At 62.5% G+C, this 24932-nt stretch overlaps 2 protein-coding genes across 7 annotated transcripts; both read right to left on the reverse strand.

Annotated features, from left to right (window-relative positions):
• Nucleotides 1-842: 842 nt before the first annotated feature.
• JUP (junction plakoglobin) lies at nt 843-18216 on the reverse strand. Of its 6 annotated transcripts, none has more exons than XM_021532894.4 (15): nt 18065-18216; nt 8554-8786; nt 7355-7608; nt 6893-7131; nt 6310-6511; nt 5755-5899; nt 5294-5397; nt 3991-4329; nt 3444-3599; nt 3185-3304; nt 2874-3024; nt 2633-2754; nt 2355-2394; nt 1868-2035; nt 843-1687 (listed from the first exon to the last, which is right to left on the reverse strand). In XM_021532894.4, exons 2-14 carry the CDS (start codon nt 8777-8779, stop codon nt 1890-1892), a joined length of 2244 nt encoding a protein of 747 aa, XP_021388569.1. In that variant the 5' UTR covers nt 8780-8786; nt 18065-18216; the 3' UTR covers nt 843-1687; nt 1868-1889. The 6 variants fall into 6 exon arrangements, with proteins under 6 accessions (XP_021388569.1, XP_021388568.1, XP_021388571.1 ...); XM_021532893.4 differs by having other exon boundaries at nt 18141-18195; XM_021532896.4 differs by having other exon boundaries at nt 18100-18195.
• Nucleotides 18217-20731: 2515 nt separating this feature from the next.
• On the reverse strand, nt 20732-24874 carry P3H4 (prolyl 3-hydroxylase family member 4 (inactive)). The gene is made up of 8 exons (XM_021532944.3): nt 24341-24874; nt 22828-22977; nt 22534-22705; nt 22334-22462; nt 22086-22231; nt 21919-22005; nt 21603-21744; nt 20732-21512 (listed from the first exon to the last, which is right to left on the reverse strand). The coding sequence occupies exons 1-8, from the start codon at nt 24845-24847 to the stop codon at nt 21502-21504; spliced, it is 1344 nt and encodes a 447-aa protein (XP_021388619.1). The 5' UTR covers nt 24848-24874; the 3' UTR covers nt 20732-21501.
• Nucleotides 24875-24932: the final 58 nt, after the last annotated feature.

The following is a 24932-nucleotide window of genomic DNA, read 5'->3' on the forward strand; positions in this document are numbered from 1 at the left end:
TGGCTCCACTTCTCCCCCAAAATCCCACACATGCCCCTGGCAGCTGTGCCCAGGGGGACTGGGGATCTCAGGATGTGCATTCCTGCCCCAACCTGTGCGGGGAGCACATCCCTGCCCATGGCTCCAGGATGGCTGCAGGATCCCACCATTCCTAGGACAGATATTCTGGGGCATCTCCACACCCACTGGCACTTTGGGAACAGCCAGATCTGGCAGCAGGAACATTCCTGTGACCCGCAGCAGAGCTGACTGGGAGCCACGATGTGGGGTCCAGGCTCAGCACAGCCAAACCCCCATCCTAGGCACAGGGCTGGAGCCAAGACCTGTCACTGATTGCCTCCTGCTCTGGCAGCAGCTGCAGCAGGCCGGGGGTGTCTGGCCCCCAGCCTCACCCCATGAGCCAGCCCAGCCCCATTGCCCTCGGGAAGTGCAGCGGGTCCTGCTGGGGCTGCCCGGAAAGCAGCTGTTGTTTTGCTTGTGCTCCTGGCACGGGCTGTGGCAGGAAGCAGATCCATTTCCCTGAGCCCTGGGCTTGGCTGAGGCCACAGCGCCGAGCTCAGGCAGGATGTTCCCCCCAGTCCCACTTCCCAGGCCAGCTCCTGCTGCTTTGTCCCCGCTTGCTCCTGTCCCAAGCACGGCACATGAACCTCGGTATCCTGCCGTGCTCTGTGGCAGCCTGGGCTCACAGCCAGGCAAAGCAGGTGCCAAGCATGGGAATGAGTTCCCCAGGATCCCTCTGCCCCATGGAGGGACTCACAGAGTGGCAAGGGCTGTGCCTTCCCCCAGCTGCCCCAGGGACCGTCCCCAGCCGACACAAGAACAGGCTCAGGGCAGCACGGGGCTGCAGGGGTTATTTTATTCTTTGCTTTGGTCTATACAAAAACAACTTACAGAAATAATAAAATCTTCCATTCCTGACCCACACTCCAGTAACTGTCCATCCCTTTCAAGCCGGAGTGTTAAACCACCATCAGATCTAAAGCCTCTTTTAAAAAATGCGTTAGATAAGGGAGGAGGGGACGGAAACACACCACTCACCAAAGAGAAGGGAAACGGGTTAAAATGTGCAACAAAGATCAGTACAAGGACACAGTTCCTAATGCTGGAATCACTCCTCTATGGGGACTGGCAGGACAGGGACACGAAGTCAGCTCCCAGCGGCTGATGGGAAAGAATTAAACCTCAGACACCCCGAAGGTCCTGGGACATGGACCCTTTGCTTTCAGCAAACTCTGGATTGGCCTGATTCAGTTGCAGTTTGCAGGAAGCAAAGGGTTTTTCCATGTCAGATTCCTCTCCTAGAACACTAACACGCAGAACAAATCGTGGGCAAGTTAGAAAGCACAAACTTAAAGACGGCAAAAGCCGTTGGCACCATATTAAAAATAAAAAAGAAATATATATTCATAGAAAAGACTATTTTGCCAATGAAAGATCACTAACGGTGCAAGGTTTGTGTTTTAAAGCTTCAGAAACAGTATCTTGGATGCTGGATGTGGCAGTAGGTGCTCGAAGCAGTCCCAGGAGGAAGGACCTTCTCCACAGACCCACAGCGAAGAAAACAAATGGAAAAATAAAACCTCTCGTGGGAATGGAAAAGTTTTGTCTTCTCAGGCACTTCTATCTCCCAAGTCCTTCTCGCAAATGCTCAGCTCTGGGGCCACCCTCTTCTGCATGGAGAGAACACCTGCAATGGCAGAGAACTCCTGTCATCCACCGAGGGGGGATTTGGCCAGAGCGCGGGACGCCCTGGGCCCACAGCTGATGGGGACATTGACCCACGGCAGTGCCAGGGACCCCGTGGTGGCACCAGGGACCCCCCAGCCGGGCCATCAGCCAGCCCTGCCTCCCCTGTGCTGGCAGGTACCTGGTGTGGGGCTGCGGGCAGGTTAGGCGAGCATGTGGTCAGCGAAGGGCGCTCGGACACCGTCGCTGTAGGCATCCATGGGGTAGTCCCCGTCCATGTCCATGTGCATGTCCATGGGGTCCAGGGGGATGTCACCCGAGTACATGGGGCGGTAACCAGGGTCCAGCTCTGCAGGGAAGGGATGTGGCAACCTCAGCTCTCATCAAATCTCTGTCACCTCCTTGTTGCCCCATCCAGGGCAACATGTGACATGGTGGTGCTGTAAAAGGGCCCCACCATCCCCTAGCCCAAGGAAACAAGCTGTGTGTGTTCCCTGGGAACTCAGCATCCCACTGTGCACCCCCAGTCGCCAGCAGACTGGGCTGACACTTGACTGACAGACACCTGAAAAAGGTTTTAAATCCAGCCTGGCTTAGTGACACGAGGCAACTGCCCCTCCAGAACCCAGCCCATGGGGACCTGCAAGGAGGGCTGGTGCCATACTCACCATCTGAGTAGGGCTCGTTGATGGGGATCATGCTCTGAGCCTACGGAAGAAGATGGCACAATTGAAGGGACTGATGTTGACGATGCTCAGGGGCCATGGTGTGGCAAATGACCCAGGAGTTGAGGCCACAGCCCATCTGCCTCCCACCTCCCACTGTCTGACAGTCGCTCCTGTCTGAGCTCTGCTTGGAGGTGCTGGCAACAGCTTTTGGAAGCAGCACAGGGCCATCCCCTGACACCCTGGTTTCCCCAGGGAAAAGATGTGCTTGGGATGCTCACCGCTTCCCAGGCTGCCGGGTCATGCTTGAAGAGGGAGTTGGTGAGCTCCACGGAGACACGTTTCCTGTAGTCAGGGTTCTTGTCCTCCGAGATGCGGAAGAGCACGGCGGCCGCATAGGTGGCTGTCGGGATGGCCAGCAGCCTCAGCTCCTGCTGCCACGCAGCATCAGAGCCCCAGCAGCCCCAGCTGGGACAGTGCCAGGACAGTCCCCAGCACAGCCCCCAGCATGGCAGCACTCACCTGTCCCCTCATTCCGGGAGTGCAGCAGCTCCATCAGGGGAGCCGAGGCCCCCTCGGCATCGATGGCATCGGCTGCCTCCTTGTCCTGGGCCAGCTCACACAGCACCCCGGCTGCCACGCGCTGGATGTTCTCCACCGGCGAGTACAGCAGCTGTCAGGAGAGATCAGCGGCCGTGTGAAGCAGCCAGTGAGGAGCCCCTGTGCTCTGGGCATGTCCTGATGCATGAGGCCACCAGCCCAGGGCTGCAGCTGCCCGTGCAGGCTGGGCAGGAGGTGGCCCAGTGCAGCTCCTGTGTCCCCACAGCCCTGACCTGCACGAAGAGAGGGATGGTGTTGAGGCGGAAGATCTCCATGCGGTTCATGGGGTCCCGGGCCAGGATGTGCAGTGCCCCCGTGCAACCCTCCACAATCTCTTCCATCTTCACTCCATCCTGCAAGGGAACAAGAGCTCAGCCAGGGCCCTCACACACCGAGGCATGGCCACCTGAAGTGGGGGCACGGGGTACCCCCGGGACTGGGTTTTGGGGTGCCAGGCTGTGCTGGGAGCAGGGCAAAGGGCTGGGGACTCACCGTGTAGGGCTGCTGTGTGCCAGCGGCCGCGTGTCGCTGGGCGTCCTGGTGAGCCTTGACCAGCAGCTGGACCAGGCGGGGGATGACGGCGGCCTCCTGCAGCGGGGTGTGGTTGGCCGGACACAGGGCCAGGTTGCGGATCAGGCCTATGGTAGCCTGGAGGAGGGGAGGAGGAAGGAGCCATTTGTCTCAACTGTGGATCAGAGCAGCACGTGTTCCCCAAGACACCCACTGGCTGCACCCATCTGTCCCACCCTATCCCCTCCGTGGTGCAGGCTGCCTCCACTCCTCCCTGCCCTGGATCCATCCTCTCCCCAAGCTGAGCTTCAATTCCAACAAGCAGCAGGCATGAGCCACTTTCCCTCATCAGCTGCTCTCAAGGACATGACCCAACAGCAGCAGGGCTGTGGCAGCAGCAGCCACCATCACTCCGTGCACAGCACCAGACCCCCTCAGCAGCCCATCCCACCACAGAACAGCAGGCAGGAGCTCGCTCCAGCCCGAGCACTGGACTCCTCCTGCCCACAACACCCCTCCGGCCCCTTACCTTAACCAGTGGCCACTGGTTGGGCTGGTTGAGGAGCTTGACAATGGCGGGGATGCCGTAGTTGAGGCGCACCGAGTTCTGGGCCATCTCGGCCTCGGGGTGCCGGCTGGTGAGGTGCCGCAGGGCGCAGACAGCCGGCTCGGTGATGTCCTCCTTGTCACCCGCCCGCAGGATGGTGTGGATCAGGGCCTCCACCCCGTTTGACTGCGTCACCAGTGTCTTGTTCTTGCTGTTGTTGCAGGTCAGGTTGGAGAGGGTGCCAGTGGCACAGGTCAGCACATTCACATCATCAGAGCTCAGCTGGTTCACCAGGATCTTGAGGACGCCGTCCAGGCCCTCCTGCAGGAGTGGGGATGGGAGGTGGGAGCAGCACACGCAGCCAGACCCAAGTTCTAGTGCCACATTCAGCCCCACATGGCCCTAGCAGGCAGTGATGAGGGGGCCACTGTGTTCCTGACTCCCATACAGCTCCTCTTCCATTCCCCCATGGCTTCTTTTCCATCCCCCACAGCTGGAGCTGCTCCTTCACGGTGAGCCCCAGCCACTCTAACATGTGCAGTTTCACTCAGTTTAATGTCTCCTGCTGGAATCACACTTCTGATGCCCCTGCCAGCAGTCCCCACACAGTGATGGAGTGACCCCAGTCCTGGCTGTGCTGGCCAGCAGCAGGTCAGGAAGGAGTTAAAGCACCATGGCCACATCCTCCTTCAACCCTTCAGTCATCAGAGCCAGGGGTGGTTCCGTGACAGCCAAAATAGTTTCCAGGCTGCATCAGAGCTAATCCACATGGAGAGGCCCCAGCAGATGGGAAAACTCATCAGGAGGCAGCAGAGGGCTGGGAGAGCAGACCCAGAGCAGGGCTGGGGTCATCTCTGCACCGGCTGCAGGGCACAACAGCCTTGGCAGCAGCTCTGCCAGCAGCTCCCCCAGGAGCCGGGCAGGCAGCCAGCCCAGGACAGGCTGATGGGGCTCCCGAGCCAGAGCAAACTCTGGTGGCACCCGCTGAGTGACCGCGGTGGCCTCGGCCCAGCACTGGGGACACACAGGAGTGCTGGCAGCCAGCTGGCATGGGCAAGGCCACAGGCAGTGAGCAGCACCCCGGGATGCAGGGCAAGCCCTGCTGCTGGGTAGCTTGGGCACAGCAGGGCATCCCCTCACCCTGCCAGGCACGAGCACTGCTGCAGCTCAGGGAACAGGGAACACAAGGCCCTGGACTCAGCCTGGCATGACCCACCCAGCACCTGGCACGGACATGGCTCCAAAACGTGGCACTGAAGCACAAATAGGGGTCCTGCAGACTCACCTGTTTGGTTGCCACGTCAGAAAGGTTCCTCAGGGTCCACAGGCAGTTCTGGACCAACCTGGGGCTGGAGCTGGTCAGGTGCTTGCCCAGTGCCTGCATGCCACCTGCAGGGAAGGGGACAGTCCTGTGAGCACCCCTGGCCATCCCAGCAGGAGAAGTGAGCAGCAGCAGGGCTGTGTGGGCTGGGCATGAGCCGATGCTCCTGCACACAGGGCAGCCTCATGGCTCAGCGGAGGCCAAATGTGGTGTGTGAAGAGCTCTTGGACAGCCAGGATGGATCCTGCCCACACACAGTGCCAGGAACGTGCCTTAGTAGCCTTCAGAGCAGGAATCCAGGCCAGCACAGACTTCACTTGGCTGTGCAGACCTCTGCTCATCTCACAGACATGTGGGAGGACATGGCCTCCCCCCTGTCACCACCGTTCATCCTCCTCCTGTGGCTCTGCCCCAGCCTCTCTTACCAGCCTCAACGATGGCAGGTTTGTTGCTGGGACACACCGACAGCACCTTGAGCACGCGGCTCGTGGTCCAGAGCAGCTTCTCGTAGTTGTAGCTGCGCATGATCTGCACCAGGGCCTGGGGTCCTCCATTGGCCAAAATTATCAGCTGTGAGACAGAATCCCAGAATGGTTTGGGTTGGAAGGAACCTTAAACACCATCCAGTTCCACCCTTCACCACAGGCAGCAGCACATTCCACTAGAGGAGGTGGCTCCAAGCCCTGTCCAACCTGATCCTGAACACTTCCAGGGATGGGGCATTAAGAACGTAGAGTTGGGGTGTGGCAGCCCTGGGCTGCTGGGACCCCCTTGCAGATTCCCTAGCTCATGCCAGGACGCAAGCCAGGCAGGAGCTGCAGCCCCTTGGCATGCAGAAATGCTCTGGTCACATCACCAGGGACACACAAGATGGTGGAGTCTCCACTGCTGCCTCCTGCACATCTGTGAGGTGCAAAGTTGGGCAACCACCCCCCTCCTGCCTTCCCCATGTCTCTGTCAGTCTGGGATCCCCAGCCCACCTTGCTCTCCTGGTTCCCATAGGCCAGAAGCTGGAGGCAGTCAGTGGTGATGGCCAGGAACTTGGGGTTGTTCTTGTTCAGCAGGGGAACCATCTTCTGCAGCCCGTCGGCCAAACGCACAGCCATCTTGGCCCCCTCCTGGTACAGCAGCAGGTTGTGCAGGGTGGTGATGGCGTAGAAGAGAACGGACTCGACAGGTGAGCTATGGGAGGGCAGCACACACCACGTCAGGGCAGAACTACCCCGCACTCACCTGGCTGCTGTAGAGGCCCTGGGGCTGCCCCGAGCCCAGCACCCACCAGTGCCCTTCAGCACAGCCCCAGGGAATGGACACCTCAGAGCCTGAGCCCCATCTCTGTGGCCAGGGCAGTGTGGGTGAGGAAGCCACTCCCCTCCTCCTGCCCCCATGGAAACTCCACACACAGCAAACCCCAGGGGTTTTCACAGGTTCAGAGTCTCCCATTGCTTTGGTGAGCAGGAGGACCCACACTGAGAGCAGCATGAGCCCTCCCTTCCTCTGCCCCCAGCCCAGGAGGGGCTGCCAGGCTCTACCAACCCCCCCAGAGTCCCCACCGCTGTGTACCTCAGCATCCTGACGAGGGCTGGGATGCCACCAGACTTGAAGATGGAGAGCAGGCCCTCGCGGTGGTGCGAGAGGTTGTGCAGGATGCTGGTGGTGCAGCGGGCGGTGTCCAGGTCGCTGGTGCTCTGCATGGTGCGGACCACGGCCGCCACGATCTGCGGCGACTGCATCAGCGCGCGGCGCGACGCCTCCTTCTTGGAGAGCTGGTTGACAATCATGGCTGCCTTGCTGACAACCACCTGAAGGGAGAGGAGCCAGTGTCCGGGAAGGGGGACCACAGCAAGGACAGGATGTGAGGTGACACGGCTGAGCAGGACTGGGCTCAGTCCCGGTGCAGGGTGGAGGCAACCAGGAGTTTGGCCAAGAGGAAGGAGACGTGGCCACAGAGCACCACAGGGACAGGAGCCCATCGGTGCAGCAGCTGAAAGCCCAGAGACAAACACAGCAAACACAGCTCCTTACCGGGTCCTCGTCGTTGAGCAGCTTGGTGAGCTCTGGGATGGCACGTGTGGCCAACTCAGCGTCATCCTGGTAGTTGATAAGGTGCACAATGGCTGACTTGAGCATCTGGGAGGGCTCTGCCAGGCGCTGCACATTGGTCTGCTGCCCCTCCAGCTGGGTGGTGATGAGAAGTGAGCGGTCCTCCACCGTCTCGGGGTACATGGCGGCCCGGACACGCTGGGCACGGGTCATGGCCAGCTGAGCCTCCATGTCCGCTGCAGGAGGGGACAGGGAGGCAGCGTAAAGCTCTCTCCAAGGAGCGCTCCCAGCCCTGCTTCCCAAACCCAGCGAGATGAGCAAGAGCTTAGCGCAGCGACACCGGCCACGTCAGCAGTCTCCGCACACTCTGCACAGAGCTGGAGCTTCAAAGTGTAAACAGATCCAGCAGCACAGAGATAAGACAACACTCAATTAGGCAGCATGATGAGGTAGTTGTCACACAAGGCCTATTAATTAAAAAATTAAGGATATTTGCAACTTGGGACTAGCTGGCACTGGAAAAAAGGAGAACGCTGAGGCCTTCCCCATCAAAGATGCTGAGGTGTGATATTACAGTAGCCACCCATGGTCCCCACCTTTGCAGCACAAGGATTGCATAGGGTCCTGGTAGGGAGTTCTGACCCCCATGGGAGCTGTCAATAAACCTTCCAGAGCCTACTGCTGGCAGGGAATTGCAGAGGCAAGCAGAGCAAACCAGCCCCCCTTGAGGGGATAAAGCTGGAAGAAGCAACTCCTTCACTCCAGGCCGTGGCTTCACATCGTCCTCGCCTCAGCGGGAGAAGTCGTGGCACTGGCACGGTGCTATGGCACACACTGGCAGCTCTGGCAGCCACACTGGGACAGGTTTCCCAGCAGGCAGACAGGCAGTAGAGCAGGTGGCAGATCCGGGATCAGCTGTTCCCAGCTCAAGCCAACCCGCTGGCGCGCTCGGATGTGCGCGCAGCTCAGCACCAGCGCGGGCTGACCGCGCGCTGCCCCCGCACGGAGCCTCTCGGTGCTGGGGAGGACAGGAGGGAGCATATTTTAGGCAGCAACAACTCCCGGGGTGTGGAAGCCAGCTTGGAGGAGTACCCAGAAGCAGCATGGCTGCGGGGGAGGAAGAGGAAGGCAGGAGCTGAGCAGCTGAGCCTGCGGATGTGCCGGGCCTCACAGCTCCTTACCTTGCGCTTGGCTCTGGGCCTGGCTCCCTCCCTGGCAGTAACTCGTGGTGGTTGTCTTCTTGATGGTGTACTGCTTGCCATACACCTCGTCATCATCCCCGAGGCACTTGCTGCTGACGGAGGGCACCTGCGTGTTGACGCCGGAGTGGATTCCGGAGTCGTAGGTGTAGGTCTGCTGCCACTCCGTCACCTTGATCGGCTGCTCCATCATGTTCATCACCTCCATGGCTGCTCTGCGGGGTGGGCAGGGCAGATGTTACACCTCCAGGAGAGCCCAGGTAGCCACAGGACCCTCCTGTCCCAGAATGGCACAGCAGGCCCCGTGCAGCAGCCGGCCCCGAGCAGATGGAGCCGATCCCTATCTGCCCTCCTCCCCCACTGGAGATGAAAGGCGGCACCGGGATGACGAACCCAAAGCTCAGCACTTTGTTGCTCGTGTTCAGACATGAACCGTGGCTGCGTCTCACAGCGCTGTGTCTCACCATGGCCATGGCCAGGGTGTGGGCAGGCTCTGCCCCGCACACTGGGACACCACAAGCTCCAGGGTCCCTGGCTGCCCATGAGCTTTTTTAAGACCCTTTCCAGAGACACAACCTGCAAAGAGCTGGGGACATGCCAGGAGCTCCAAGCTCCATATGGCTGGAGCTCCAAGCATAAAATGAACCTTTTTAGAAGCTTCCTGGGACACTCCTAAAGCACCTAAAAATAAGCAGGCAAAGCCACTGGCTCATTCTCCCATGGGTGCTCAGCACCACAGGCGCCCACGGTGTGGTCCGGGGCCGGGCACTCCCCGCTCAGTGCCAGGACAGGGCAGCCCGGCACATCCCAACACTCAGGACAAACCAGCCAAGGTTGCTGGGAGCAGGGCTGGGATTTCCTTGTCTTTAATTTGGAGATACAGGGGGAGGGAGGATGGCTCATGGATTAATGCCTGAGCTCACTCAGGGCTGTGAGTCACCAGCCCTGCATCCAGGCCCCCGGCACGACCAGGAGGGATGGAGGCAGGCGGGGAGGGAGGGTTGGAGGCAGGCAGGGAAGGAGGGATGGAGACAACACCCGCCCAGCCCTCCGCTGAGCCATCAGCCAGGATTCCTATCCCTTCCCGGCCGCGCAGGAGTGGAATGAGTCAGAGTTTCAGAGGCGATAAGCAGCGAAGGGAGCAGCTGCCGCCCGGCATACCTGGGCGCAGCAGCACCCACTTGCCAACAGCCTAATTACCACCTGCGCCGGCCCCGATTCCTGCGCCGGGCTGGACCGGGGCGGCCGCGCACCCCTGGCTCCGCTCCAGCCGCCAGCACCGCGCGGGACCCGCAGGGACCGGCCGGGCTGGGGCGGCAGCCTCGGCCGCCAGCAGCCTCCGGGGGGAGCGGGGACACGGAGCTGAGCCCCCCGGCTGAGTCAGGGCGTCGGGTGGCGGCCGCGGCTCCGCGGGGCACGGCGCGGCTCGCCCCGCCGCTGCCGGCTGCTCCCAGGGAGCGGCCGAGCCCCGCCAGCTGCACAGGCTCGCAGGGAGGAATGCCGAGCCCTCGGTCCCGGGAGCAGCGGCCAGATGGGAAACAGGAGCCCCCCACGTTTGTCCCCTCCGGCTGGGAGCATCCCGCGACCCCCCGCGCCCAGCCCCGGCCCCAGCCGCCTTGCCGGAGCCGCGGCAGGGCGCTGCTCCTGCCAATCCGATATTTTTTGAGCTGTCAAGCAGCGCTGGCAGACCCAGAGCGGCTATAATGGGCTGTGCATAATGCGCGGTGGTCAGGCAACGGAGGAGCCGCTAATGGAGGGCGGTGGAGGCAGAGCCTTCCCGGGGCGGGTAGGAGCTGGGATATCTGATCACTGGGGCAGGACAGCGTGTGACACACGGTGCCAGGGGCGAGAGGAGAGACAGCTCTGCTCCCCACCCCGCGTCGCAGCAGGGATGGGCCGTGAGAGCCCCGGAGCGGAGCTGGGAGTGCCGCGGTGCCGCACGCCCGCACTTGGGCGCTGCTGCGTTGGTATTTGGGAGGGCAAGTCCTTCAGCTGGGTCAGCCTGGCCACGGTGGCAGAGTCTCCAAATTGTGTTGGGAAACTCAAGAGAAGCAATAGTCATGGTTTACGAAGTGTGGAAGCGGTAGGCAGGAGAGGGCTCTGTGGCACTGGCAGGGCACATCAGCAAGGTGCTGGGTGAGCTGGCACCCATCCCACCCCCGGCAGCAGGGCCCCAACACCCCAGGCAAACACTGGAAAGCTGCCCTGGATAAGGTGGGCAGAGGGAGAGCAGGGCTGAGGGCAGTACAGACCAACGACCAGGGCCAGGGCAAGACAGATGTGGCAGGGGCTGATGCTGCTGCACCACTGGTGAGCACTGACATCCGCTTCACAATTTACAGGCATCAGACAGGCACTTAATTTTCCAAACCTCCAGGAGCTGGGCTCAGACACCGTACAGAGCCCTGCATTATGCATGAGCCACCCCTTCTGTCTGCACCACAGCACCCAGGGACATCAAAAGCCAGCACAACTCCTCGAGCTCAGACATGAGCTCTGGTGATGAGCCCCAGAGGAGCTCCAAGCAGGAGAGTGGGACCAGGAGCCCCACAGAAGGGACACGGGCACCTGTCCTTCCCCCGAGCATCCCCCCAACAGCGTTTGCTCATTGCCACAGGGCCAGCGAGGCCAACAGCACCTGAGGTGACAGGGCCAGTGGAGCAAATGCCAGACGCTCCTGCAGTGAGCGGTGACATTTTCTGAACCCTGCATCAAGCATGCCCTGCTCATCATTCCATGAGGGGCAGACACTGACACAAGCTTCTTCTCCATCTGCCACAGCCTGGCTCTGTCCTCAGGTGTCCTCTTTCCTCCTCAGCAGGATCAGCAGGAGAGAGGCACCAGGGTGCTGGTTACACCTGGGTTCACCTTACCAGCAGCCATTTCCTGGTTTCTAGGGAAGTGCTGCAGCAGGAAAGGACCCTCATGCAGGAGGGAGAAGCAGGGTTTTATTTGGGGCACATGTGAAAATATCCATACTGAAGGGTCAGCCAAGAGCATGGGGCACATCTGGGTGGGTCAGGTCTGTGGGCAGGATGATTGTTGCTGAGCCCAGCCCTTACCTTCCCCCACCAAGCTGGTGGAGTGGGAAGGGGAGAACAGTGAGGGCAGAACGGTGCCAGCAGGCCTCACCTGAGCCCCACTGCACACAAACCTAGACCCCAGGGAAACAAGATTTGCTCCTGGGAACAGTGAGAAATACCCCAGAAACCAGTGAGGCAGCTGTGGGGGACTGTTCAGAGGGGACAGCAGGTTTGGGGAGAGCCTCCAGCCTGCTCCTGCACCACAATGGGGAAGGGGCCAAGACACCCGAGGGGCTTCAGCCATGGGATGTAGGACAGGCAGGGTCTTCATTCCCTCAAGCAGGGCAGTGCCAGGAAAAGGTTAATCCCTCTCCCAGCACTTCCCTGAGCCAGGAAGGCAGAGGAAGCTCCCGCAGGCTGTCGGGCACCGGCCAGCAGCTCATCCGCCCCCGGAGCCATTTGATCAGCGTCCAAGCAGCACCGGCCCCCCGGGACACCGTCTGCGGAGGAAGTCTCTGGCAAACATGCAGCCCCAGGCCTGACTAGCCCTTCTCACCAGCTGCTGGGAAGCCTTCAGCCTCACCAGGCGGGACACAGCCAGCAGACGGGGCTGAGCTGCCTGGAACAGCAGCAGGAAAGCAGCTTCATGCAGCTTCATGCAGAAATATCCACTGCTCAGGGGCAGCAGCAGTCCCTGGGGCGAGCAGCCGTGGTCCCCAGTGTGGGGTCACCCCAAGGGGAGCAGGTGGGGGGCACAGGGCACCCTCACAAGCACCAAGCAGGGGCTGCACCGGATCAGGCACCGGGTCTCAGGGTCAGTGGGTGTGAGGGGCAGCCTGAGCTCATCACACGCAGGTCCAGCCTGCCCTCAGCCCAGCATGGAGCAGTGTGAGTGCCAGCAGGGGGCTGCCAGAGCCCCCCAGAGCCCTGCCCTCACATCCTCCAGTGCTGGGGGGGCCCCTCATGCAGCCACAGCCTGTGAAGGGCTGAGCTCAGTGGTGGGAGCATGCGAGTGGCTGCAATTACAGTCGCCAAGGCTTTTAAGGAAAGGGAAGAGGCAGTTAAGGCAATTCAATAAATGCAGCACAAGAAAAGACTCTATTTTAGAAGCACTTACACTACACACAAGCCATCTCCGGTCCCCCCCTTCCTGGAGCAGCCGGGGATTAGCAACTGCCCGCTCAGACAGCCCTGGCCTGGACAGCCACAGCAGAGTGTTCCCACAGACAAGGACACCCAGAGCCCTGTGCACCCTGCAGAGCTGCACCTCCAAGTCCCCCAACACCCACAGCCCCTGCCCAAAGGTGCTCTGAAGTGACACCAAGGGCTGACGAAGCTGGGGCAGCCGCTAACGAAGGTCCCGCAGACGCTGCACAAAAGCTTCAGTGGTTTTGAAGAGGATCCTCAGGAACACGCAGCAGGAGCAGGCAGAGAAAGGAGCTTGTCAAGACCTCACCAGCATCAATGGGAAGCGTTTGAGTCAGATCCCAGCACCAGGAGCCCTTTCAATGGGGCTTTACAGGGAAGATGAGTGGAAGAATTCAAAGGGGAACGAGAGCAGCTTGAAGTTTAATGAGGAGGAGACAGCGGCGGGGGATCAGCCTCTCGTTAGAGCAGGCAAAACCACTGGCCTGGCCTTGCACACAAAGGAGCCCATGGCCTTTTTGTATGGATGTACCCTGGTCCAGAAGGGCTCCCAGCTGCCCTACCAGCTCTGACAACTTCAGAGCACTCAGTGGGGTGTGGGAGCTTCAGATTCAGCCTCCTTCACTGGAGGGGGCTCCAAACCTTTTTCATATTTCAGCTACCATGATTTTGCTACATTTGAGCTGCTGAATGCCTCATGCAAAGCTCCAGCTCCTCTTGCTGGGGGGTGCTGCATCCCCCTGAGCACCAGACCAGGCTCTGGCAGCAAAGTGGCCCCAGAATGCAGCAACTCTGCCACGACCTGCTGTGCTCAGCTGATGCTCTCCATCAACCCAGACCATGTCCCCGAAATGCCTCGCCTGCACCTGAATTAACAGCTCCTGACAGCTCCAGCACACGCCAGGCCCAGGCTGTGATGTTTTGGCACTTCACATCACAAACTGACACAGTATTATCCATCAAGTGCTCTCCCGCTGCAAGTGCACGCACAGCACTGAGCATGACACCCAGCCCCGCTCCTGTGCAGGGGCACGGCCCACAGCAGGACCCTCAGCTCAGGGAAGGCTTTCCCAGAGACATCCACCTGCCAAAGACCCACTGTGGGCTCTCTGGCAGCACATCCCCCGCTCCACATCACTAGCTGTTGGCACAGACACCTCCAGCTGCAGAGGCACCAGGATCAGGAGGACCCACATGGGCTCATCTCCTCCTCAGGGTTTGCTGATCTCATTAGAATCATGTCCGGGAAAGATGGGAATTTGCCACTTGTCCATGGAAACGAGAACTGGCATGGTGAGATTAATCACAATTACTCCATCTGGATAAAAAAACCCGCAAAAATCATTATTTTGTTTCAATGAGCCCAAAGAACAAGTTGTTCTTTAAGAACACTATAATTGCAGGCTCTGGACCTTGCTGGCTGTTCCCATTCCAGGACACAGGGTTTGCCAGAGGAGCTGGGGCAGTGAGGAGAGGCACAGAGGTGCTGAGCCCCGGCTTAATTTCTCCATCCAGTTGCATTACAGCTGCAAAGTTCAGACGCTTCACAAGAAATTATCACCAACAGCCGTCAGCACCCGGCCTGTCGGAGCAAGTTAATGATTTGTCACCGGGGCTCTGCCCGCGCGTCACCGCGATTACGGCAGGCTCTGCCAGCAGCCAAAGGTCTCTCCCCCCACGCAGAGAAACACGCTTTCCATCCAGACCTACCTCCAAAAGCCACACGGGACCCCAGAGCGCCCAGCCCACGGGATGTGCGCCCCAGCACCGGGGCAGCCCCCCTGGAGGGCACGGCCACCCTCACCCCCCGGCAGGTCTGAGCAGCCAAGCGTGGGATTTGGGGAAAACACCCGAGCATTCCGCCTCCACCCCGCCAGAAGCTCCGGGAAGGAGGCCGAGGAGGGAACAGACAGCGCAGATGTCACGGGCTGCCCGACAAGCCCCGGCAGCCGCGGAGCGAGGATCCTGCCCTGCTTCCAAAGCGATTCCAGAGCCGAGTCCCACGGCGTGCCAGGATGCCTCCAGGCCCGCCAGCAGCCGCCGCAGAACCCATCGGGGATGGTGGATTTAGAAGGGTATTTCAAACCTCTGCTTAAATAGAAACATCTTCACCTCCCCCCCCACCCCCGGCTCCACGCAGCCATCGACAAACCGGGTGTGGCTGCAAAGCCAGCTCTGTTTAAGCACAGACACGGTGCTGAGGTCAACTTTTAAGCCTTTTTGGAGTGGGAGTACCTGCACCTTCCCACGTCCTTGTCCACCACTTTGTCAAGTATGTCCATGAGCAAAGAGGGATAAAAACAACCCCCACAGAGCAGAGAGAACTATTCAAGGCACCAATGCAGCCCGGTGTCCTCCCGAGCTGCCATTCCAGCCATTTCCATTCAAAAAGACCAACCTGGGACACCCCACGGGACTAAGTCTGACCACCCACCCCAGCCCTGGGTGATGCTGGGTGCCCACACACCCTGTCTAGGTGGGGAAGCAGCACCTGAACTCAGAGGTAGACTTGTACTGCTGTAACAGACACTACATTTCTTTTTAACTTCTGTTAATTAGAAGCCAGTATAATTTAAACCTTCAAAACCAGCACAAGCGTCGGTACAGATGCTGCAATTAAAGTTCTGCAAGTTCTCTGTGCAGAGGCTCTGCTCCCCCAGCCTGCGGAGCGGGGCCAAGGGCAGCTTCGCTCCCAGGCTCTGCCATCTGCGAGCGGCAGCGCGCCCGGCAAAAGCGCCGTCTGAAATCCCGGAGATCTGGAAGTGTGATAAAAAGCCAAATCCCATCAAGCGCTCCCACAGCAAACCACAGTCTTGAAGGGAAGCCGTCCTCCCGGGAACGGGCTGAGCTGCAGGAGCCGTGCAGCTGTACCGCAGCGCCTGCCCGGCCGCGAGGGCTGAGTAAGGGTTTCAGGTGGGGGAAAACAAAGGGGTGAGTTAATGGGATTAGGGCAGCGCCGAATGATACACTGAAATGCGGCACCAGGAGCAGCGGGGACATCCCCCACGGCCCCCGGCTGCAGCCCGGCCACGACTCACCCGCGCTGCCCCGGAGGCTCCAGGCACGGTGGCACAAACTACTCGCACACCCAGCCCCAGGAGACCCCTCCCAGCAGCCCAGCTCGTCCCCCCCACCCCCTCCCGGGGATGAACGCGCTTCCTGGAGCCGGCAAGGACACGGCACACCGCCCAGACAATAGGCTGTAACGCCATTGTCTGAGGGAGGGCCCCGCACGGCCGCCCCACCTTTCCCCAGCGCCCTGAGCCCCGGGGACCCACGTCTGTCCCTGCTCCCGCACAGCGGCCACAGTGCAAGGAGGGAGCACAATCCTCAGCCACCGCTGCCAGGAGCCCTGTGCGTCCCCGTCCTGATGGCCAACTTGTTTAAGCCAAATTAGCAGTAAAAAATGGGTTTTTCATGACACCTCATGGAAATCCTCCAAAACAATGAGCGATAACAGGCTTCAGATGTGCAAACGCAGTCCCAGTGGGTGCCCTGCACCCTTCCAGCCAGCTCCGACACCGACAAGGACACAGAAATGGACCCCTATAATTTTCTCATCCCTGTTTCCGGCTGGGCCGGACACTCCGGGAGCGGAGCCTGGAGCAGCCCCCGCGGACACTGCACCTGCCCTGGATGCGGCTGAGAGCCCGGAGCAAACGCCCCCGGCAGCGCTGCAGCCCCATCCCCGCGGCAGCTGGCAGGGACACGCTGCGCCCCCGGCTCCCCACCAGCGCATCCAGACGGACACCAGAGCCGCTCGGGGCTGGCACCAGCGCCAAAACCAGCACGACGTGGGCTGGAGCAGGAGGTGAAGCGACTGAGGGGCTGTGTCACAGGGTGTCCCCAGCCCCCACCACCCTTCTGGGATGGGGAAGTTGACAAGAGAACGTGAAACCAGACACAGGACTCACCCAGGCACCCCAACAGCGTTACAGGGAAGCTGGGGGTGCAGGAACTTCCAGCCTGGCTGGAGAGGGTGAAGGCTGATGCCCTCACACTCGGGCAGGCACAACAGTGGCACAGGTCACCCTGTCCCGTCTCCAGCAGCAGCCGTGCCCTCCTGAGCGTTCACGCTCCTCTCCCGGCATACATCGCCCCACGTTGCTCATATGGCAGCCCACGTTTGCCTTCTCCGGGCAACTCCCAGCAACATTTCAGCATTATCCTTTCATCTGTGCTATAAACCTGATTAATTAAGCTAATGCTAATCACTCAGCTAACGCAATTAGAGCGCTCTCTCCTCTCTAAACATCAGACAAACAGCCAAGTTTCACTCCCCCCGCCGTTTCGCGGTGCGGATGTCCCTGGCAGGAGCTCAGCTGGGACCCCCGTGAGCCCTGTGCCCAGCACCCCTCACCCGCGGGGGGCTGTCTTGGGTGATGTCAGGTCACCCTGACGCCCTGTGAGCCCTGTGCCCAGCACCCCTCACCCGCGGGGGGCTGTCTTGGGTGATGTCAGGTCACCCGCATCCCTCTCAGCCCCCAGACATCCCACGCCAGGTGGCGGGCGGAGGGCAGCCCCGGCCCCGCGGGTAGGGACGGCGATGTCGAAGCGATCCGAGGCGGCCTCGAGAGCAGCACGCGGTGTCCCCAGGTGTGACTCTGGGCACGGAGCAGTCCAGTTTGCGTAAGAGCCCCACAGCACCGGGCGAGCGCCGTGCCAGGGCCTCGCCCGCTCCGCGGCAGCTCCGGGCGGGGCCGGGGACAGAGTCACCGCCTCGCACAGGAGCGCGGATCCGCGACTCCCAAACTGGATCCCGCGGCACCGGGAAGGGGCCGGGACAGCCCAGCTGGGCATGGGGGAAGCCCCGGGGACCCGCCCTGCCGGTGCCGCGCAGGACCGGCCGAGCTCACGGGCAGCACACGGCCAGCTCTGCCCCAGACGACGGCAGCGGGGCCGAGCCGGGACGCCCGGTGCTGCCCGGCCCGGACCCAACTCCTCCCCGCCCCGAGAGCGGCCGCTCCCCAGCGCCGCACGGCGGAGTCCCCGCCGCTCCGGTGCAGCCCAGCCCGGAACGACGGACGGCGACGGACGGCCGCGGACCTGGCGCCGTCCCGGCCGCCCCAACTCTGCTCACCGGACCGCTCCCCGCCGCGACCTCCGCCAGCCCGGTCCTGCGGACCCGGAGTGACCTCTGCCCGGTTCAGCCGGCCTATTGCCGGTCACCGCCGCTCCCCCACGCCCGACGCGCCCTGACTCGGCTCCACTCACCGTCGCTCCCCATGCCCAGTGCCCCGCCCCGCTCACCGTCGCTCCCCGTGCCCGACGCGCCAGTCCCGCTCACCGCCGCTGCCCGTGCCCGGCGCCCCGGTCCCACTCACCGTCCTTCCGTGCGCGATGCCTCGGCCCCACTCACCGTCCCTCCCCGCCCGTGCCCGGTGCCCCGGCCCCGCTCACCGTCGCTCTCCGCCGCCCGCCCGCTCCTGCCCGAACAAAAGGCGAGCGGCGCCCCGCGCGCCGCCCCGCCCGCCGCAGGCCCCGCCCCCGCGCCGCCCCTCCGCCATTGGATGCTCCGCACGCCCATCAAGCACTGGGCCCGCCGGGCCCCGCCCCCGCCGGACGTGTTTATTCTTTCCCCATTGGCGGGGGCGCGGACGCCCCGCCCCCTGCCCGCAGCTGATTGGACAGCGGGGCGGGGTGGGCGGGGCGAGACCACGAGGGGACCACCTGGGTGACGTCAGTGGGCGCGGCCAGGTGGGGCCGGGACCCGCCCCTGAGGGCCGGGGGCGCGGGGACCCCCGGGCCGTGCTGGGATCCCCGGATCCTGCGGGGACCCCCGGCCCGTGCTGGGACCCCCGGGCCGTGCTGGGAACCCCCGAGCCGTGCGGGAACCCCCGAGCCGTGCGGAGACCCCCGAGCCGTGCGGGGACCCCCGGGCCGCGCGGCGACCCCCGGCCCATACTGGGACCCCCGGGCTGTGCGGGGACCCCCGAGGCGCGCGGGGAACCCCGGCCCATGCTGGGACCCCCGGGCTGTGCGGATACCCCGGGGCCGTGCGGGGACCCCTCGAGGCAGGAGCGCGGGGGCGACAGGAAGCGGCGTTCGGGAAGGGCTCGGGGCTGCTGGCGCCGCGTCAGCCCGGTCCCCGCCGGACCGGTCCAGCCGGGTGCTGCTGCCGCGTCCCGGGCTAAGCCGCCGTCACCCAGTGCCCGAGTCATCCATTGGACACGTCCCAGCCCAGCTCAGGACCCCCAGGTGTGGGGGAGCAGGAGGATTCTGCCCCGGTGAGGATGAGGAGGGAGCATCGTGCACCCCCGCTGCCTGCACGGTTCCCTGCTACGTCTGGCAGCGAGCGCTGCCAGGCGGGGATTCTCAGCTCCGGAGGAAGGTGAGAGACAGAGCTTCCACCGCCTCTGCAAGAAGAAGGGAATTCATGGCTGTGCGCTGAGCGGGAGATCCGGAGCGCAGCGAGAGAGCTCTCGGCACAGGGAAATGGGCACACGGCACGGCACGGCAGGGCACAGCGCAGGGGAGGCGGCAGCAGACATCTCATCCACGCTCCCCTCTTGGTCAAGGTCGAGGGGACCGCGATGATGCCTTCACCAAGTAACCAACCCATCGCTCCCTGCAGCCCTTCTCCTGCAGCCCAGGACTCCTCCGTGTCCCCCGTCAGTCACCCCGCATCCCATCTCTGCGCCCCTGGCACTGCCCGCAGCTCGGCAGGACAGGACGGTGGCCGTGCCCACGGTCACAGCCACGCCAGGTCACAGCGGCACTGCCAGAGATGCTGCTCCTGCCTGGCACTCCCGGGGTGATGGATGCAGCCATCCAGCACATCCTGCACATCCAGCGGCTCAGGTGGGAGCAGGGAAGGGACCCCGGGCACTCCAGCTCGCAGCTGCAAGGGGCTTTGCCCGGTGCCAGTAGATCAGTGGGAGCAGGGAGCTGTTTTCTCCTCGTGAGTGTGGGGCTGGGGAGGGTGCCCGGGTGTGTGTCAGAGCAGGGCGGAGGCCCCGTGGGCCCAGTGCCACCCTCGCCCAGCTGTTGGGAAGATCCGCAGCCTTTGTCCCCTAGGCTGCGGTGCCAGCCCTGGGCTGAGCGCTCTCCGCTCCTCCGTTCGCGAGTGCCGCTGGCCACACCCCACCCGGCTGGCACTCCCCTCCCGAGGTGGCTGTGCCCCATCGGTGACAAACCCAGCTCCTCCCAAGTGACAGCACAGCCCTGTGAGGTGCAGGGTGCAGTGGGTGCTCCCTCCCAGCACTGCCTCCCCGAGCCCTGAGCTTTGCTCACGGGTCTGGGGGCTCAGCCCCTGCCCCCCGCCCAGTGCCCTGCAGAGCTGGAAAAGCCTCGGTGAACAGGGGCTCCGGGCAGGGCAGGGTGGGGTGCTGGCAGCCTCTTGCCACTCTCTTCCTTCCATTCCCATCCCTTCCCTCCCCCGGGGCCAACGCTGTGATTCAGCCTCTCAGTTTCAGTCCTCGTAGCCAATTTCCACGCCGAGCAACCCGGCAGGGAGGAGTGAGCGGCCACACACTGCCCGATGCCTCGTGCCTAGGACTGGCACAGGTTTGTCAGCACCAACAGAGACCCCCAGTGTGCCCCCAAACACCCTGATGCAGGCAGGAGGAAGTCATCCCACCCTGCCATGCCCACCTTCATCGGGGGATCCAGGCTGCACCCTCTGATCCAGGAGCAGTGTCACAGTGTTGTACCCCAAAACAACCATCAGCTCATGGATATGACATCCCAAAGACCCATATGGGGTAGGACATGCTGCCCTCCAGCCCCCTGCAGCTCCCCCCCCACCTCACCTGACAGACTCAATGAGGGGGTCATGGATCCCATTTGGGGTCCCCCTCATGGGACCCAGAGCCTCACAGGAGCCTGGCTGCTGTCATGGCCTCCATGGGCCCCCAGCCCCACAAGTTCCCCCAGGTCATCTCTGGGGACATCCAGGCCTGAACCGATCTCTTCCTCTCTCACAGCAGAGCCTCTCCTACCCTGGTCTCCTGGATCCCATGGCAGCAGCATATGGAAAGTGGAGGCAGCCGTGAAAAGACCAGTCTGGATTTTATTAAAAGTTCAGCACCAGTAAATATATAAAAAGAGCAACGGTGCAGGAGGGAAAATCTTAAATTAATTGAGCTTAAGGCTAGAGAGGGCTGGTGTGGCAAAAATTCAAGGCACAGGCAGGGCATGGGCACCACAGCCTCACCAGGCTGCAGCCCCATGGTGACACGGGGACATGGCACACTGGGAGCCCCCTGTAGCACCAGGCCAGGGAGTCCAAGGGGACCTGGGCTATGGGAGCTGTCAGATTGCCTGGGAGGCTGGAGAACAGGAGCCTCAGGGAGCCTCAGGAAGGGGCAGGATCAGCTCCAGCAGCATTGTGCATTGCTCCCGAAGTAGGGGCAGCCCTTCAAGCCCCTCAAGAAAAGATAGGGATAAATTCTGGTGCATCATCCAGAGATTCTGGGGAGCAGCTGAGGGACACAGAAAACCCCAGTGCTGTGGGGCATCACTGCTGGTCAGGGCTCCTGCGGAATTGGGGGTGGGGGTAGCCCAGGCTCCTGGGCAGGCAGGGACATTCAGGGATGCTGGTGTTCCACTGATGGGAATTGGGCTGTGCCAGGACAGCAGACATCCAGGTGGCAAAAGCAGTCCTGCCGCAGGATGCAAGGCAGGATTGGCCCCTCCCCATGAGTTTGAGTTTCTACCGGTGGCTGGGAGGAGCTTGAAGCCCGATGTCCCCAAGATGGCATCACAGAGTCACCACCATCCAGCTCAGTTGGTGCTGCTGGCTCCCCCTTCACCTGGCTCATCATAGGATCTCTGCAAACAAGGAGAGTTTGGTGGCACCAGGGGTGTGGGCAGCAGACCCCCCGACCCTACAGCACAACTCCCAGCCTTTGTATCAGGAACCTTGGTCATCTTTGTCTCCTTTGGTCTTGGGTTCCTGCCACCACTCTGCGAAGAAGCCCTCCTCGTAGTCACCTTCGCCCTCGAATTCGCCATCGGAGGGCAGGTCCAGCACCTCTGGCCCCTCACCACCATCCACCTCCATCTGCAGCACAGGAGGGCAGGAGGAGGCAGAGGAGCTCGGCAGCCTCATCTGCAGTCTCTGCTCCAGGACTGCTTTGGGGGGGTCAGACCCCCCCCATCTGCGAAAGGTCCCTGCAGCACCCACACACACCACCCAGCCCCCCCAAAAGCACCATCTGCATCCCGTGTCAGGTACCTCATCGTCATCATCCTGCAGGTACTGCCGGGCGAATTCCAGCATCTCCTTCTGGGCGGCCGTCTGGCTGTGGTAGCGCACGGCTTCCTGGGCACAGGGGCAGAGGGGCTGGGTCAGCTCCTCTCTGGGCAGTGCAGGGCCACAGGACGGGGCTGGGGGGTCCTCACCGGCCGTGGCTCGAAGTCCTCCTCGCGCAGGCGCCAGCGCTCGCGGTGGAAGCGGTAGTAGACCAGGTTCTGCTGCATCACGGTGTCGCCAGGGTCGAAGAGCATGTAGCTGGAGACGCTGCGCACCGCGTCCTGCACGTCGTTCACTGCGGGGACAGCGCCAGCTGACACGGGGGTGACACCCCTCCCAGGGCCACAGCAACCCAGGGTGCCCCAGGGCACAGCCCCCCGCTCCCACCGGCACTCACGCTTGTAGTAAGCGAACTGCAGGTAGTGGTACATGGTGGCCACAAACTTCTCCACGAAGTAGCCACCCACGTTGGGGGTGAGCTCGGTCTCGCAGTCCACCTTGCATTGCAGCACGCTCACAAAGTGGTCTGGGGGGAGATGTCGGGTGTTACACCCCTGATCACCTCCCCAATTCTGCCATCCCCCAGCCCTCCACTACCTGCGATGGCAGGGTAGAAGTCCTTGAACTCCTGGAGCTCATAGGCGCCCTCGCAGCCAGCCAGACAATCTTCGTACGCCTTGTAGTACTCGGCCAGAGCCTGCTCCATGTCGGCTGCACTGCTCCGGAAATCCCCGCTGTTGTACAGCTTCACTGAGCGCACGAAGATCGGCTGCAAGGATCGAGGATCGCTGCTTAGTGAGGGAGAGCTGCTTCCCTCAGGGCTTGGCAGCACCCGGCGTGCTCCGAGCCCTGCGGAGCCCCTCTCCTGCCCCAGCCCCATCCCCTCCTTACCTCATAGGGCTGAGCTTCCAGGTCGACCAGGTATTCATCCACATCCAGCATCGTCCGGTAGTAGTTCAGGTACCTCAAGGTCATCTCATGCTTGGGGTTCTTCTGCAGGAAGGTGTGGGCAGCAGATACCGCTTTCTCGATCTTATTTGACTGTGGAGGGAGGAGGAGCCAGTGCAGAGATCTGCTGCAGGGCAGTCTGAGCCAACACTGCAGCCAAGGGAGCCTCAGCACCCAGTCAGACCCCTGGGCTGCAGGACAGAGGGGAGATCCTTGTGGGGAACAGCCCTGAAGGCACGCCGCACAATCATCCACTAGCAGTGATGAACAGACAGGACCTGGGAATATGGACATTGCTGGTAGCTCCAGCCACACCAGCCTCCTGGCTGGGCCCATGCTGGGCACAGGGACAGCTCAGCCTCTCATGGGCCCTCACATCCAGCCAGGAGTGATCCACGTGGTGTGAGGTGGATCCACGTGGTGTGGGCTTGATCCACACATCCGCTCTTCTCCAGCACTGCCATCAGACCTGGCTGCTGCCCCTGCTGCTTTATGGGCTCTTCGGTTGCAGCTTCAGGGGAGTGAGCAGGGAGGGAGGATGGTTTGAACAACCTGTCCATGAAATGGGTTTGGGCCAGAGCAGCAAGAGGAAAAGGCATTAAGGATGAAGCCAGGCAGTCCCTCGGCACTGCCAGGTGAGTGGAGCTGCAGTGCTGAGTGCTAAAACAGCACCCTCAGGGGCAGGCGGCCAGGGACCAGCACCCTGACCAGAGGACTGTCCCCTGCCAGAGACACCCTGGCCAACACATGGGTACCCGAGGGGGATGCCTTATGAAAAATCCTTCCACAAAATGTCCCTCCACGTCTGCACTGTGAAACTGAGCAAGTCCTTCTTTCTTATGGAGCATCCAGACACGTGTCCCATCACAATCACAGAGGCCCTGGACCCTCCAGCTCAGGCCCCTCAAGCTGGGGCAGCCCCCGTGTGCTCTCCCCAGGCAACGCTCTGCCTGTCCAGGGAAACCTTGGAGCACCAGGGCAACACAAGGTGAGGGAGAGGGATGCAACCACAGGGGCCCCCCAGTTGTCCTGCCTGATGTGTCCCAGATGATGCTGACGTGCCGTGGCTCAGGGGCAGTATGGAGGAGCTGGCGGGGATACCAGATGGGGAGTGAAGTTAAGGGGAGGCACCTGACAGCAGGGTGCAGGATGGAGCGGGGCAGGGTTCAGGGGGCGCAGAGATAGACGGGAGTGGCGTTCAGGGTGGGCAGACCGGAGGGTGCAGGTGTGTGACGAGGGCACAGGATGGGGATGCAGAATGGGGGTGTGAAACAGGACGTGTAGGATGAGCAGCACGGGATGAGACACACGGGAAGGGGTGTGCACAATCAGGGGGCAGAACGGAGGGGTGCAGGATGGAGGGAAAAGATCAGTGGGGCAGGATAAAAGAGCAAGACCCCCCCCCCCACCACCACCACCATCACCACCCCTGCCCTTGCCATGTGCAGCGGCTCACCTTGAAGAGCGCGTAGTGCAGGTACTGGTAGGGCTGGCGGCGCTGGAAGTCGCGCAGGGTCTGCGCCGGCGGGTAGCGCAGCTGGAACACGGGCAGCTCCCGCTTGCAGGCGCGCAGGCAGCCGGCGCGGAGCAGCAGCCGCCCGAAGAGCCGCAGCTCCCGCTGCCACTCCCACGCGGGGTCCCGCTCCCCGCGGGGCTCCTCGGCGCGATCCTCCCCCGCGGGGGGCTCCCCGGCGCAGCGGCGGTGGCAATGCGCCTCGCTGTCCCGCAGCAGCCTGTGCAGCCGCAGGCTGGCCTCCAGCCCCCGAGCGCTCTCCGCCCATTGCGCGTCCGCGTACCGCTCCAGCGCCCGCTCGTAGGCGCTCTGCAGCGGCTCCAGCGCGGCCGCGGGGAACCCGCGCACGCTGTACTGCTCGTACTGCGCCGCGCACAGCCCCGCCGCCAGCGCCGCCAGCAGCACCGCCGGCAGCGGCCGCGCTCCCGGCACCGGCGCCGCGCCGCCCATGCCCGCGGCCGCGCACTGCCCGCGCACCGCCCCGCGCAGCGTCCGCGCCGGGCCCCGCGCAGGGGCGGGGGCGCGGTGGGCGGTG

This window comes from Lonchura striata, chromosome 27, assembly GCF_050655825.1.
Source record: "Lonchura striata isolate lonStrDom1 chromosome 27, ASM5065582v1, whole genome shotgun sequence".
Taxonomy (NCBI): Eukaryota; Metazoa; Chordata; class Aves; order Passeriformes; family Estrildidae; genus Lonchura; species Lonchura striata.